The sequence below is a fragment of the Podarcis raffonei genome, chromosome 7 (assembly GCF_027172205.1).
Source record: "Podarcis raffonei isolate rPodRaf1 chromosome 7, rPodRaf1.pri, whole genome shotgun sequence".
Taxonomy (NCBI): Eukaryota; Metazoa; Chordata; class Lepidosauria; order Squamata; family Lacertidae; genus Podarcis; species Podarcis raffonei.
This window is the reverse complement of record NC_070608.1, coordinates 139,648-156,058: the sequence shown is the minus strand read 5'-3', so window position 1 is coordinate 156,058 and position 16,411 is coordinate 139,648. Positions and strand designations below refer to the sequence as shown.

At 51.2% G+C, this 16,411-nt stretch overlaps 1 protein-coding gene across 8 annotated transcripts in view; it reads left to right on the top strand.

Annotated features, from left to right (window-relative positions):
- The first annotated feature begins 733 nt into the window (after positions 1 to 733).
- Positions 734 to 16,411, top strand: part of SCRIB (scribble planar cell polarity protein) — a 58,152-nt gene continuing 42,474 nt past the window's right edge. For 4 of the 8 annotated variants that reach the window (XM_053394972.1, XM_053394971.1, XM_053394976.1 and 1 more), the window contains exon 1: positions 736 to 944. In XM_053394972.1, the coding sequence (XP_053250947.1) occupies positions 783 to 944 (162 nt within the window). In that variant the 5' untranslated portion in view covers positions 736 to 782. Of the gene's footprint in view, positions 945 to 16,411 lie in introns of all 8 variants that reach the window. The other 4 variants (XM_053394975.1, XM_053394973.1, XM_053394970.1 and 1 more) reach the window with 2 other exon arrangements.

Genomic DNA, 16,411 nt, shown 5'->3' with positions numbered 1-16,411 from the left:
CTTTGCTCTGAAGTGTCCCCTCCCCAACCTGAGCAGCAAGAAGTTTCTTTTATTCTGTTTTTAAATTGCCATTCTGTGAGCTGCTTTGAGGCAAGAGGTAGAATAATAACAAATATTGTTTGGTAATTTAGGGACAGGCTGGGGTGGAGAGGATGACCTTAGAGTTGCCCCGCAGGAAATGATGGGCCGAGGGAGGTTTGGGACGATCGCTGAAGCGTCTCCCCGCCCCCTCCGTGCAGCAAAACACCCCTCCAGCTGCAGCGAATGTCAGTCCCCTAAACTATGCCGCTCAGGCGTCTTTGGGGCCAAAGTCGCCCCCCCCCCCGCCCTTGCAGGCGGAAGCCCCTTGTGCTTGGAGCGGCTTAAGAAACAAGAAGCGTCGTCTTCTCGCCATGCCCAATAAGCCGGACTTCCAGAGAGGGCGCTGCGGAAGGAGGGGCGGGGCCCTGGCCGGAAGCGGGCCCGGAAGTTCGGCCGCGCCTCGGGTCGCGGGGGCTGCCGGGAGTGGTAGTCCCCCTGGGCGGAGGGCGAGGCGGGCGCCCTTTCCCAGGGTGCCTGGCGCGGGGGCGGGGCGGCGCCAGGTGCCGGCGGGGCCCGGTCAGCGTCTAAGCGGAGGGAGGAGGGCCGCGCCGAGAGGGAGAGAGGAAGGCAGGCCCCTCCGCCAGCGCCCGCCCCTTCATGGCTCCGCCGCCGCCGCCTGGGCCCTGGGGGGCGCCCCCCCGGAGAGGAGCAGCAGCGCGCGCGTGAGGCGAGAGGCCCAGGACGCCGCCGCCGCCGCGAGGATGCTCCGCTGCATGCCGCCGCTGTGGCGCTGCAACCGGCAGGTGGAGACGCTGGACCGGCGGCACTGCTCGCTGCAGGCCGTGCCCGACGACGTCTACCGCTACAGCCGCTCCCTCGAGGAGCTCCTGCTCGACGCCAACCAGCTGCGGGAGCTGCCCAAGGTGCCGGGCGCGGGGGGACGGGCGGGCCGGCGGGCTCCGGGGAGTCGGGGGAGCGAGGCCTCCAATGTCGCCTCCCCCTGCAATGCAGGACTCCTGCCTGCCCCGCGAGGGAGAGGGCGAGGGCCAGGGCCAAGGCCACCTGCTAGGGATGCTTTAGCTGTGACTCCTGCGTTGCAGAGGGCTGGGCTGGATGACCCTTGGGGTCCCTTTCGACACATGTGGCCCGGCCAAGTCTCTTGGGTCCGGCACTCTGTCCTTCAGCCTGCACCCAGGATCCCCCAGAGCCGCCCTTCTCCTCTGCCTGTAGCACAGCTATCCGCCATCTGTGCGAGTGCTGGGCTCCTTTAGAGCCATTAAGAGGCTCTGTGGTGTGCAAGGCTCAGTGTGAAATCCAATGGGAAGCCGACAGGTGAGCTGTGCTCCCAAGGTGGATGCTGCAAGGCGGATGCCACAGCCAGACAAGCCTCTGGGTGAGCCCTTGGGCAAGGGTTGCTCCCAGTCAAGGGGAGCAGGTGCTGCTGCACCATCTGAGGCCCCAGCACAGCCTCTTGCCTTGGGCAGAGCTCTGAGCCGCAGCTTCCTTGCAGTATGTGGGTGCCTTCAGCTGTTTCCGCTTCTGCCGCTTTCCAGTTGGGTCAGAGCCGGTTCTTGAGCTCCCCCTACCAGCTGTGTTGATGCATTTGGGGTTTGTTTTTTTAACCCTCCTTGCCTTTAGGGCGCAGTTAAGGTTGGTAATGACATGTTAAATGTAATCAAGTGAAACTTGCAGCACTAAACACTCCCTCTGGAGCACACAGTGCTGTTGTCTGAAGCTTCCTTGTTCACCTGAACCTGGCCTTAAAAAAAAGAGAGCCGGTCTTCCAGTCCCTCTGGAAGGGGGATGGGCTTGACTCTGGAGCTTGTGAGGCACTCATGGCTTATCTCTAGATCAGTCCCAAAGGTGCAGGAGAGTGTAGATCCCAGGGCATTTAGTGACTCACATCACTCTGCTAGAAGTCCAGCTAGTTGTTTCCCTCAGGATGAGCCCAAGGTTGTGGACCTTGCCTTGGTTTCCCCCGAGGCCTTGTTGTGGCTGTTGCTGGCTGTGGAAGCTGCAGAGAGGGGAGTAGATTCCTTCTGTAAGTGCAAACCAAGCATGTTCTGGACCAAGAAACCTGTGAAGAGCAAACAGTAGAATTGTCAGGAACTCTGGCTGGGACGGGTTGGTGCCCTCCTCCTTTGCCTCTTGGTGGTGTGGGTTGGAGAGCTGGACGTCTAGCTGAGCAAGCACCCACTATCCTTTGAGACTTGAGTGGGGTGCCATCAGTCCCCACCCCCAGCCCTGGCCAAATCCCAGGGCTTCCCCGAATTCCGAGGGAGGGAGGCAGGCAGGCAGGCACCAGCCTCTTGTGCAACTGTTCCACAGCTGCCGTGCTCCACCCCACACTGGCCAGGGTAGGGCTGGGCCCTGAGCTCTGTGTGCATGTTGTGGAATGGCAGCCAGAGTGTTTTTCCCCAGGCATTTGATATGCATTCTTTGGGGCCTGAGAATGGAGGGTTAAATAGCAGGAAATCCGGCTAGCCTGCCTTGAGGGAGGAGGAGGCAGCGGCGGCGGCTGCAGCAGCCAAGCAGCCAAAGGGGCTGCTGTTTGTGTGGGTTTGCTGTGGCGGCAGTGGCTGTTCTGGCGGCTGCTCATTGCTTACCTGCCTGCCTGTGAGGCAGAAGGGGGTCTTTTTCTGACTAGGCTGCTGCTGCACTACTTTTACTTCCCACTCTAGCTGTGGCCTTTACTTCTGTTCTACTGATGCTTGCCATTCAGCCAGGTGGGTGTTATGAGGATGGTGGACTGGCAGCCTGGCAGGTCTGCTGCCTCTGGGCTTAGCCATGCTTACCCTTAGTCCCACTCTTTCCAGGCACAGGCCCTGCTTTAAGTTGTTGTTGTTGATGTTGTTGTTGTTGTTGTTGTTAGCGCTCTTTCTAAGCACCCCCCTTTTTTAGCCCTGGAGCTTTTCCCGCAAAACACAACACTTTAGCCCTCAAGTGTCCTTTGGACATTCCCATGCGTTCCTGGGAAGAGCAGAGGAAAGGTGTGTATGGATAGAAAGGGCCTGGCTGGCTTCCTCAGCCTCCTCGGCTGCTCCTTGGGCAGAGGGGGAGAGAAGCAGGGCCCGCTGGAGGCCACCAAGGCCAGGAGAGCATGTTGCCCCCCCCATTGTTCTCAGAGCTAAGGCAGGAGGAGGCAGCCCTGCTCTGCGATAGCCATTCTCTGTGCTGGGAATGCCCCTCTCTCTGAGCTGACACTCTGATTGCAAGCCCTCTCCCCCTTGCAAGAATTGCTCTGCCCTCCCTGGTGCTGGAAGTCAGCTTGGCTCCCTCTCCTGGCACAGCCGCCCCTGCCTTGGGGGGTGGGGGTGGGAAGCTGTTTGGTCTGGGGAAGTTTTCCTTGAGCAGAGCAGGAGGGGCCTTGCTCAGGGACCCTCTTGCCCCCTGCAAGACCCCTCCTGTCCCGCTTCCTCCAGGAGCTGGGTGAGGCCCGCACAGTGCTTCCCAGGCCCCGATATGGGGCGTGGGGGAGGAGCAGGCAGTCCTGAGCGGACAGACAAAGCCACTCTTATTCTTGACCCGCGGGGGGGGGGGGTGCGTCTACTGCACTTGGGGACCGAGGGGCGGGGATGGCTATTGTGATGCTTGAATACCTCCTCATCACTGAGCATAGGGGAGAGGGGCTGGCTCTCTGGGAGCTGCCATCTTGAGAAGCAGGGGGAGGGGCACAGGGTGTCCTGGGGGGGGCGTGAGGGTGGTGGTGCCTCGGGTGCTCACTGCTAATCCTGGCTAGCCATTCACAGCCACCTCCTCCTGCCGGGGGCTTTGTCTGCTGCTGCTGCTGCTGCTGCTGAGAAGCTGCCTCCTGGCTCTGATCCTTTTATCCTCCAGCCATTCTTCCTTTTCATTTCCAACCCTCTGATGATGTGGTTGAGTGGCTGCCGGGGTGGCGGCCTCAAAATTGTGTTGGGGGAGCGGTATTGCCTGGGCCTCCCTGGCCTGGGTGATGGCGCTGCCATTCAGAGCGGAGGACCAGGGTGGGGGGAGCTTTGTTCTGCTGCAAGCCATGGGCCGGGTGCTCCAGGCAGTGCTTGGGGCTTCTCCTGGGAAGATTTTCTCCAGATTTTGCCCTAGGAAAGCCTTGGTCCATTTTCAGTCCCTCTGAGGTTCGAAGTCAAGAGGGCAAGGGACCTGGCCTCCAGCATCTGTGTTTGTGTGGGGTGCATTGAATTTGTCCCCACCCCAGAAACCAACCCATTCAGAAGACCCTTCCTGAAGCTTTCATGCTGAGCCCCCCTCCCCCGCCACACGCCACCTGGCACTTTCTCCCCTGCAGCCTCATCTGGCCCTCTGGCACTTCACTGCCTGATCCTCCTGCCTGTCCTCCCTTTGCTGGGCGTCTTCCCCTGGGGATGCACTGGCTGCGCCAGTTGCCCGTGGCTCAGTGGAGGGGCCGCTGGGCAGGGTGGGGGGGAGTGGGGAGAGCAGGGCCAAGGGCAGTCCAGGTGCTGCAGGAGATTTGGGGTGGGGGAAACGGTGCCACTCAGGCAGCCTCTCCATGGAGCCCAGTTCCTTGCCCCTGGAAAGAGCCCTGCGAGTCCATGTGAGGTGCCAGGCATGGTGGGAGGTTGTGATCATGAGCATCAGAGTTGTCTTGGGAGGAGATGGGCACCTGACCCCATTCAAGGCTGCACTGGTTTCCCTTGACATCCTTTGCCGAAGGCGCCAGGGGCAGTGCTGGGGGCGCTGGTGGTACTGAGCTGCCGCCTTGCCTAGAGGAACTTATGGCTTTTTTTACTCAGAGCAGGAAGGCAGCGCTGACACACCGTTCTGGGGGGAAGCCCCTGCGGGTGGCTCTCAGGTCATGGGATGTAGCTGCCCCCCATGCCAGGTGACTGTGGGCAGCAGGCAGCCCTGAAACAGTGACCCTGGCTTTTAAATCTTAAGGTGCTCCACAGTCTGTGCCGGGGGGGGGGGGGCGGCAGAAGAAGTTGCTGGTGCCTCATCCTGATCCACTTTGCCACCTCCCATCCAGTTTTGCCTTTGCAGCAGGGGGCCGTCTTGTTTCTCAACACAAACAACTTGGAGCACACGTGTTGTGCTGTTTGTATGTTGCTCTTTGAAAAAGAGAAGGGAGTTTCCCCTCTTTATTCCCACCCTTCCTTTGAAAGTGGAGCCTCTTGTTTGTGAAATGCCCTGGCTTTGAGGGTTTGGCCGCAGGCTGGAGCTGGTGGAGGTGCTGAAGGGGCACTGTGCCCCCTCCTGGCTTCCAAGGGCTGGTCCATCTCAGCTTGGATGGGTGAGGGCCCTCCTTTCCTTGCATTTTGCTCTGTGTGGCAGGCAGCCCATTGCCATCCTTCAGAAGCAGTTAGAAACTCAGATATATAAACCAGTTGCCAAATGGCACCTTAAAGCTAGGTTCTAGTCGCTGCAATGAAATGTCTAGGCGTCTTTTTTTGCACTGTACTTTATTATTACACTGTGGGACGCGGTGGCGCTGTGGGTAAAATCTCAGCGCCTAGGACTTGCCGATCGCATGGTTGGCGGTTGGAATCCCCGCGGTGGGGTGCGCTCCCGTCACTCGGTCCCAGCGCCTGCCAACCTAGCAGTTCAAAAGCACCCCCGGGTGCAAGTAGATAAGTAGGGACCGCTTACCAGCGGGAAGGTAAACGGCGTTTCCGTGTGCTGCGCTGGCTCACCAGATGCAGCTTGTCACGCTGGCCACGTGACCCGGAAGTGTCTTCGGACAGCGCTGGCTCCCGGCCTCTAGAGTGAGATGAGCGCACAACCCTAGAGTCTGTCAAGACTGGCCCGTACGGGCAGGGGTACCTTTACCTTTACCTTTTTTATTATTACAAGGGAATCTCTCCTTATTGGGGGGGGGGGTGTTTCTTTTATTTATTTATTTTTTTAATAATATTTTTTATTAGGGAATTTTTATAACCACAAAAACATAACATAACATTACAATAAACACAACAAATACATAAACAAACAAAAACAAAAACAAAACAAAAAACAAGTACAATTTCATATCTTAATTTCTTATACCTTTCTTCCCCGACTTCCTCGTGCCTCCCTTTCCTGTATTCCAAATTCTAATCAATTATTCAGCAAATCTTCCCTTATTTTAATTTAATTTAATCTTCCTTATTCTCCTTGTCTTAACCATTACTAATAGTAACCGTTTACTTTCTAGTCCAACATCATTCTAACTTTCATTAATTTTGTAATAATTCTTTAAATAGTCCTTAAATTTTTTCCATTCTTCTTCCGCTGCTTCTCTTCCCTGGTTTCGGATTCTGCTCGTCATCTCTGCCAGGCCCATATAGTCAATCACCTTCATCTGCCATTCTTCCAGAGTGGGTAAATCTTGTGTCTTCCGGGGGGGTGTGTGTTTCGATTCCTGGCTGCCGCTTGTATCACTGAGAGGTGTGTGAATTCCTCCCCCCTCCCTTTCGGTGCCCAAAACGGGGTGTGTGTCAGCAGGAGCATGTGTGCTGATTGCGTGCAAGATGGAAGATGCCTGTATTCATTTCAGTTCTATACTGCTTTGTATTTTAAATAAAAAATCTCAAAGCAGTTTACAACACATTCAAACATCCAATAAAACAATCCTAGCTCCAAGGAACATATTTCAGATCCTTCTCTAAGTGACATTTTGCTTTCCCCGTATTTCTTAATATTCCTTAATTTATCGAGCTACCCCATAGCAGAAGTACTCTAGGAAGCCAGTGTGCTGTAGTGGTTAGTGTGTTGGGCCAGGACCTGGGAGATCAGGGTTCAAGTCCCGACCCAGTCATGAATCTCACCAGGTGACCTTGGAGTCTGTCGCAGCATCTGAACCTCCCTCCCAGGGTCATGGCAGAGATGAACTGAGGAGGGGGTGAACTATGTACTACTTTGAGACAAAGGTGGGATATAAATGTGACAATGAAGCCCTTCTGCTTACCTACTTAAGAAAGCTGTAGGGGCAGCCAGATGATGTTGGTTACCAGCCTGGCGCCCAGAGATACCCACATGCCAGTTGCAAAACGTGCCTGGTGCCAGTCTGGATTTTGGACCTCTGGATGTTCAGGGACACCTTAACCTGGTTTGACTGGTACAAATCTTCTGGGCTGCCAATTCTCTCCTTTTAGACCAGTCTTCTAAAGGAGCATCTCCACCCCGATTGTTCAGCCTGGACACGGAGGTCCAGCTCTGAGGGCCTTTTGGAGATTCCCTCACTGCGAGAAGTGAGGTTAGAGGGAACCAGGCGGAGGGCTTTCTCGGTCGTGGCGCCCTCCCTGTGGAACACCCTCCCATCAGATGACAAGGAAGTAAACAACTACTGACATTTAGAAAACAGCTGAAGGCAGTCCTGTTCAGGAAAGTTTTTAATGTGTGACATTTTGATGTATTTTTAATCTTTGTTGGAAGCCACCCAGAGTGGCTGGAGAAACCCAGCCAGATGGGCGGGGTATGAAAGATGAATTATTATTATTATTATTAATGGGAGTCAGATGATATGCTTTTTGTTGTCTGTGGGACAGAAAACAGGTTCACTTCTCCACCTGTTGCAGAGCGCAGGCTGCCTTTTGCCTTTCTTAAGAAGGTGAAATTCTGGTTCAGTGAGGGACAGCTGGGTGGAGTCTGCCACCAGGGGGCTGGCTGTAGGAGGAGGCTGGAGGGAAGGAGGGAAAGCAGCCCTGGAGTGAGCCCTGGGCTCTGGTCTGCCCCTGGGCAAGCAGGACAGGCAGAGAGGAGAGGAGCTCCAAGGGGCAGAGGGGATGGTCAGGGCAGAGGCAGGACCATTCCAGAGCAGCCCAGCTGAAGGAGGAAGGGCAGCAAGGCGGTCGCTGTTGTCTGGAGTCTCCTTGCGCTTGGGTTGATCTTGAAGGCGTCCTTTGCAAGTGCCAGGCAGCCCGCTTGGAAGCAGCTGGGTGCATTGGGCGGGGTAACTTCAGACATGCTCACAGGGAAGGTGAGCGGCTGACTTTCCACAGCCTGCTCAGATCTACCTGGCATGAGGCAGAATATCTGGATCCTCATTAATCTGCCTTCAGGCAACTTTTTTGGTAGAAGTCACTTCCTTGCATCAGTTGGTGGTGTCTATTTACTTGCATACTGCTTGGCTAGCAATAAAGATAGACGGGTTGTGGATCAGACCGCAGGTTTTTCTCGCAGTGACCAGCCAGGTCCTTCCTTGGATGACCCCTTAGAGTTCTAGTCCATGGGTAGGCAAGCTAAGGCCCGGGGGCCAGATCTGGCCCAATCGCCTTCTAAATCCGGCCTGCGGATGGTCCGGTAGAATGTGTCCTTTTATTTAAAATGCATCTCTGGGTTATTTGGGGGGCCTGCCAGGTGTTTTTACATGAGTAGAATGTGTGCTTTTATTTAAAATGCATCTCTAGGTTATTTGTGGGGCATAGGAATTCGTTCATTCCCCCCCATATAGTCTGGCCCCCCACAAGGTCTGAGGGACAATGGACCAGCCCCCTGCTGAAAAATTTTGCTGACCCCTGTTCTAGTATCACGAGAGAAAGGGAGAGCCACTTTCCACTCACTGTGCAAAATTTTGTAACTGCTATTCTGGCTCTTTCTGTGGCTGAGCCTGGATTTGCAGTGGTTCCACTCCTACCTGCCCAGCAGGTTCCAGAAGGTGTTTCTGGGGACAGTCGCTCCGCCCCAACAAGAATTGCCCCGGGATGTGCCACTCCACCCTGCTGTGTGACGGCCGGGGAGTCTGCTAGCAGTGCGGTGGGTGAAGGCCCAGAGACTGAAGCTCCTCTTGGAAAAGGCTGAGATGGGGATGCTGAGTGGGGATGCTCTGGCTCCCCCTGACAAGATGTTTATTGACAGCTTGGATGCACACGTTTTGTCAGGCTCCACATCCGGATGTTGGGATGCCTTCCATGACAAGGGACCCCTTTCTCCACTGCCCTTTCCGCAGCCGCAGAGCTGCCTGGTGCCTTACTTGAAGGTGCTCTAGGTGGGGCTGCCTTTGAGGAATGTTTGGGGACTGCAGGCAGGTCAGAGTGCAGCAGCCTACCTGCTCTCAGTCACTGGCTTGAGGGGATGCAAGGAGCTGCTGGTCCCCAGCTCAGTCCCCGGCTGCATTCGGCCTTCCAAGGCTGCAAACTGCCTGGGCCCAGCAACCCCCCCCCCCAATGTGTGCTGCCACAAGGAGGACACCTAGTGAGGCTGCAGGGCAGGTTCTCCTGCAGCTGGTGGGCAGGTTCTCTTCGGGTGCCCTTGCTGTGGGACTTCTTTTCAAAGAAGGTTAGAATTACAGAATTGTAGCGTTGGAAGGGGTCCTGAGGATCATCTAATCCAACCCCCTTTAATGCAGGAATATTCAACTGTCCCATATGGGGATTGAACCTGCAACCCTGGCATTATCAGCACCACATTGTAACCAACTGAGTTGTCCAGGCTGACCATCCAGGTTACTTGGGCCAAGGAAGGCCTGCCCTGTTAGAATGTTTTTTAAAGGCTGGAGGTGACAGTTCTGAAATCTGGTGATGTACTGTACTTGTTTTGGGATGTTTGTTATTTATTTATTTTATTTACTTTTATTATGACTTTTAAATTGCCAGTTTATTTGGGAGCCAGTACGGCCGGAAAGCATAAGGGCAGAATTCATAGAATCATAGAGTTGGAAGAGACCACAAGGGCCATCGAGTCCAACCCCCTGCCAAGCAGGAAACACCATCAGAGCACTCCTGACATATGGTTGTCAAGCCTCTGCTTAAAGACCTCCAAAGAAGGAGACTCCACCACACTCCTTGGCAGCAAATTCCACTGTCAAACAGCTCTTACTGTCAGGAAGTTCTTCCTAATGTTTAGGTGGAATCTTCTTTCCTGCAGTTTGGATCCATTGCTCCGTGTCCGCTTCTCTGGAGCAGCAGAAAACAACCTTTCTCCCTCCTCTATGTGACATCCTTTTATATATTTGAACATGGCTATCATATCACCCCTTAACCTCCTCTTCTCCAGGCTAAACATGCCCAGCTCCCTTAGCCGTTCCTCATAAGGCATCATTTCCAGACCTTTGACCATTTTGGTTGCCCTCCTCTGGACACGTTCCAGTTTCTCAGTGTCCTTCTTGAACTGTGGTGCCCAGAACTGGACACGGTACTCCAGCTGAGGTCTGACCAGAGCAGAATACAGTGGCACTATTACTTCCCTTGATCTAGATGCCATACTCCTATTGATGTAGCCCAGAATTGCATTGGCTTCTTTAGCTGCCGCGTCACACTGTTGGCTCATGTCAAGTTTGTGGTCAACCAAGACTCCTAGATCCTTTTCACATGTAGTGCTCTCAAGCCAGGTGTCACCCATCTTGTATTTGTGCCTCTCATTTTTTTTTGCCCAAGTGCAATACTTTACATTTCTCCCTGTTAAAATTCATCTTGTTTGTTTTGGCCCAGTTCTCCAATCTGTCAAGGTCGTTTTGAAGTGTGATCCTGTCCTCTGGGGTGTTAGCCACCCCTCCCAGTTTGGTGTCATCTGCAAATTTGATCAGGATGCCCTTGAGTCCATCATCCAAGTCGTTGATAAAGATGTTGAATAAGACTGGGCCCAAGACAGATCCCTGTGGCACCCCACTAGTCACTCTTCTCCAGGATGAAGAGGAACCATTGATGAGCACCCTTTGGGTTCGGTCAGTCAGCCAGTTACAAATCCACTGAGTGGTAGCATAGTCAAGACCGCATTTTACCAGCTTCTTTACAAGAATATCATGGGGCACCTTGTCGAATGCCTTGCTGAAATCAAGGTAGGCTACATCCACTGCGTTCCCTTCATCTACCAGGCTTGTAATTCTGCCAAAAAACGAGATCAGGTTAGTCTGACATGACTTATTTTTCAGAAATCCATGCTGACTATTGGTGATCACAGCATTCCTTTCTAGGTGCTCACAGACTGTTTGCTTAATGATCTGCTCCAGAATCTTCCCTGGTATTGATGTCAGACTGACTGGGCGGTAATTATTTGGGTCCTCTCTTTTCCCCTTTTTGAAAATAGGGACAACATTTGCCCTCCTCCAGTCTACCAGGACTTTGCCTGTTCTCCAGAAATTCTCAAAGATGACTGCCAGTGGTTCTGAGATCACATCTGCCAGTTCTTTTAATACTCTTGGATGCAGTTCATCTGGCCCTGGAGACTTGAATACATCTAAACTAGCCAAGTATTCTTGTACTATCTCCTTAGTTATTCTGGGCCGTGTTTCCTCTGCTGAATCATTTGCTCCAAATTCTTCAGGTCGGGCATTGTTTTCCTTATCGGAGAAGACTGAGGCAAAGAAGGCATTGAGGAGTTCAGCCCTTTCTGTGTCCCCTGTTTGCATTTCACCATCTTCTCCTCTGAGTGACCCCACTGTTTCTTTGTTCTTCCTTTTGCTACGAACATACCCATAAAAGCCTTTTTTGTTGCTTTTAACCTCTCTAGCAAGCCTGAGTTCATTCTGTGCTTTAGCTTTTCTGACTTTGTGTCTACACGTGCTGGCTATTTGTTTGAATTCCTCTTTGGTGGTTTCCCCCCTTTTCCATTTTTTGTACACATCCTTTTTTAATCTTAACTCAGTTAAAAGTTCTTTAGATAGCCACCCTGGCTTCTTTAGGCATCTTCCATGTTTCCGCCTCATTGGTATTGCCTGAAGTTGTGCTTTTACTATCTCCCTCTTAACAAACTCCCATCCATCATGAACTCCCTTTCCTTTTAGTATTACTCTCCATGGGATCTCACCCAGCACTTCCCTAAGTTTTATGAAGTCGGCTTTCTTAAAGTCAAGAAATTGAGTCCTAGTATGCTTGGCTGCTCCTTTCCGCTGTATAGTAAACTTCAGAAGAGCATGATCACTTGCGCCTAATGATCCTTCCACTTCTACCCCACTAACCAGGTCATCAACATTGGTTAGGACCAGATCTAAAATGGCTGTTCCTCTTGTTGCTTCTCCCACTTTCTGGACAATGAAGTTGTCTGCAAGGCCAGTGAGGAATCTGTTTGACCTTATGCTCTTGGCTGAGTTTGACATCCAACAAATATCCGGGTAATTGAAGTCCCCCATTACTACTATCTCCCTTCCTTTTGCATGCTTGGCCATCTGTTCCAGGAAGGCATCATCTATGTCCTCCGTTTGGCTTGGGGATCTATAGTAAACTCCCACAATGAGGTCACTGTTATTCTTCTCTCCCTTAATTTTGACCCAAATGCTCTCACTTTGGCTTTGAGGTTCTAAATCTTGGATCTCTTCACAGGTATACACATCCCTGACATATAACGCCACTCCTCCTTTCTTGTCTGGTCTCTTTCTCTGAAATAGATTGTATCCCTCCATTATTACATTCCAATCGTGGGACTTATCCCACCAGGTTTCAGTGATGCCTATTATGTCATATTTAGTTTGCTGTACCAAGAGCTCAAGCTCATCTTGTTTATTTCCTCTGCTTTGTGCATTAGTGTACAGACATTGAAGTCCATTAATCATTCCCCTGTTTCTCTTATTTAAGGATTTTAAAAAAAAAGATATTTATTGAGTTTTTCCACCTTTATACATTAAAAAATCAAAAAGAAAAAACAAAAAAGTTAAAAACACATAAAGTTTACAATCCTTATTTTCAATAACATATTTCCCTGACTTCCCCACACCTCCCCTTCTTATATTCCAATTCAAATTGTTAATTCAACAAGTTCTTGTCCCCAATTTTTGACCTTTTTATATTTAATTCATTTTTTTTAAAAAAAACCAATTTTAACTTATAAACATCAGTATTTAAACATCAGTGCTCATTCTTAAAACTTTTTTCTAAAGTCGACCCAAATTCCCTTCCACGAATTCCCCAATTTTCATACTAATAACAAAACAAAATAAAAAAACAGATTATTATTCTGCACCCTTTGGATTCCCAACCCCCCCTTTCCCGGTTTCAATCCCCAACAAATGTCCATCAATCTTAGTCTACTATCAGCCTGGAGACCTCACGTCCGAGGCTCTTAATTCTCTCTCAATTCCTCTCTGCCGGTTTTTTTGGTAGTCCTTAATATTAAACACCAGATCTCGGAGAAGCTCTGTCCCGATAGGGTCCATATTTCTTCCAGCCAGACCTCCATACTTAAAAGTGGAGCCTGAATCTTGTTTCTTACTCCTTTTAAATCCAAATGTCCCCAAAGCTCCAACTTTCACCTTAATCAAATTTGTAATCCATAGGTCTTCAGATCTCCACATAAGGAGATCTCTCCATTCTTCAATCTTCAATTCAAAACAGATTTTCATCATCCAGTACTTATTTTCCTTTGTAGCCATCATGTCAGGCCTCTGGCTCTCCTTTGTCATCTGCAACATTACATCTCCTCCTTCCTTTTCCTCAGAAACAACATATATCTCTTTCTCCACACTCTCAAATCTTTCAAGTTTCTCTTCTTGTCCAGCTGCATGGACTTCATGAGTCAAGTCCTTATCAAATTCAATGGATTTGTTTACTGTTAAGTCCAGAGTTGCAACATTTGTAGCCAAAACATCAATTTGGCCTTGTAACTTTCCCAAGAGAAGAAACACTCTGTCCAATTTAGCTTGAATTTTTCCTCCTTCAGCCATTCTTGTAATGTCCCAAAATCCCCTCTAGAGGGATTTTGGTTACTTTATCTTCCTTCCAGTTCAAATCCAAAAATCAAGTTAGTTTGTATCAGTTCTTCCTTGTTTTCAACAAAATATAACCAAATTGTAGCAAATATATCCAGCAGAGATAGCAGAAACAAAGTTCTCTTTTTCCTTCTTGACAGCTAATTTGACAGCTGTCAAACTCTTCTATATCTCCTCAACAGGCTCTCTCGCGGATCACTCCCGGGTCCGGGGGGGTGGCACTTCAGCTCTCAAAATTAGCTCTTATCCTCCAGTGAAATTACTTATACTGCCAAATCGTGAAATTAATGTCTTTTACCCAATAAAGAAGAATAAATTCTCTCAAACTTAGTTAGCTAGTCCTTGCTTTAGATTATTTATAAGACGGGGAGACGGACTTCCTGTTTGTGCCTTCCCCGATCGTGCCTAATTAAAAAAAATTTTTTTCTTTACAAATCCAATTTTCGTATTACGGGTTGTTGCTTTTAGAGTCCAATTGTTCACAAGAAGAAGTCAGCGCTCTGCGACCATGGCATGCGGCTTCACTCCACAGGAGAAGCAGTCGACTCTCAGCACCGCGCCGCTCACCCCGTCCCCCATTCCGAAGCCTTTAAAAAGGCTCCTTCGCGGGTCGGGGGGCGCAAATGGTGCCCGCCGAGTCACCAAGTTCACAGGCTTCAGCGCCTGTGATTTCTGAGGGCCCCCGCGTCGCCGCAGCGGCAAGACCCGAATCCTGCGGAGCCGATTCCCTCCGGAGCTCGGAGGGAATCCGCCATTAGCCGATGGTGCTAACCCGGAAGTCCTCTCTTATTTAAGGATTTTTTCCCACCACCACTAGGTCTGCGTGCTGTTTGCTCCATTTGGTCTATGACATTTAGATGATCATCTTCATCAATTGATAGACTCCTACCTTCAGTAGCACTGTCTCCCTCCCCCACATTAGTCAGTTTAAAGCCCTCCTGATGAGGTTTCTGAGATTTTTGGCAAAAACATTCCCCCCAACCGTTGTGAGGTGCAGCCCATCGCTTGCCAGAAGTCCATCTTCAAGAAACTGCAGTCCGTGATCTAAGAATCCAAACCGTTCCTGTTTACACCATTTGCGAAGCCAGCTGTTCACTTCCACTATTTTTCGCTCTCTCCCTGGGCCACGTCGTTCAACTGGGAGGACAGATGAGATGACAATTTGTGCATTTAATTGCTTCAATTTCCTGCCCAGAGCCTCATAGTCTCTTTTGATCTTCTGGAGGCTATTGCTTGCAGTGTCATTGGTTCCCACATGAACCAAGAGGAAGGGGTATTTGTCAGTGGGTTTTATGATTCCTTGCAGTCGTTCAGTTACATCTTGGATCTTAGCCCTGGGGAGACAGCACACTTCCCGAGACATCTTGTTAGGCCCACAGATCACTGCTTCTGTTCCCCTCAGTAGGGAATCCCCTATCACCACTACACGCCTCCTCTTAGGTCTGGTCAGGGTTCTTCCGTGAGCTGTCCATTCCAAGGTCGCCTGCACATTCCCTGAGGACTGACTTTGCTGCTCGCCTTCATATACCTGATCAACTGTAATGAGGGAGAGATCCTCAAATGGAGTCTGTTCTTCGTCTTCCACGCTAGGGGAGAGGACCTCAAAGCGATTGTGTATTTCTAAACAATCAGAGCGAACCCTGGGCCTCCTACTTCTTTGAGTCACGTTTCTCCATATATCTGGCTCCTGTGTTGGTGAACTAGCCTCCTTCTCAGGGGAGTCCCCTGTCTCCTCCTTGGTGGAGACAGTGTGCTCTGTTGCTTCCAAGAAGAGCTCCAGCTCTCTAATTCTTTGGAGCGTAGCTACACGTTCCTCCAGTTGCTGGACTTTGTCTTCTAAGAGGGCAATCAACATGCAATTGCTGCAGGTAAAGCTGCCTGCAACCTTTGGCAAGATGGCAAACATTGCGCAGGAACCGCAGGCGACTGCAGCTGTTCCCTCACCCTCCATCTTGAGAACGTGTCGTTGGGGGTGGCTACAGCGGTCCTCCATCATAAAAAGTGTGAAGAAAAAACCTAGGTCTCCCCCAACAAAGGTTTGAGACAAGCTCCCCTAAATCTAAAAGATGGATCAAACTGCGCGCGCCTAGCGGCGCGCGCTGCTGCCCTACAAGCTATGATAAGCTCCTCCCACAGCTAATCCCCTGCCTCAACAGAAGCCCTGCCCCCTCTGACCTTTGCACAGGGAGAGCAGCTAATCAGCCACAAGAAACACACACACAAGAAAACTCTTGTGGCTCCTTTGCCTGCGTCAGAGAGACCCTCTCAAAGGGGTTGGTTTCCTGGCCAGCCTGGTGGCCTCTCCATCACCCCCAGTGGTTTGGTCTCCTCTGCAGACTTGACTGCAGTTCTGGCTGATACTTAGCTTCATCCTTTCAGGGCAGTAAGACAACTTTACCCCCCTCCCTCTCTGGTGGAAAACGTAATCGGCCTTACCTCTTCCATTTCCGCTCCTGCCTCTGCAGTGTCCACTGGCTGTATCCAAAGCCACATCTCTCTTCATAAAGCAGGCTTGCAAATAAGCCCACACATGTTACTGGCCTGAGAAGGGCAGGGAGATAAGGCCAGCCTTAGCCTGCAGCATGCTAGTGAAGGTAAAAAGTAAAGGTAAAGGTAAAGTCCAGTCAAAGATGACCCTGGGTTGCTGCGCTCATCTCGCTTTTCAGGCTGAGAGAGCTGGCGTTTGTCCACAGACAGCTTTCTGGGTCATGTGGCCAGCATGACTACACCGCTACTGGCGCATGAAGGATGATGACGAGTGGTTTAGGCGACAGTGCCACCCCACTGAGGGCAGATAGGGCAGGTCTAACCGCCCATGCCTGT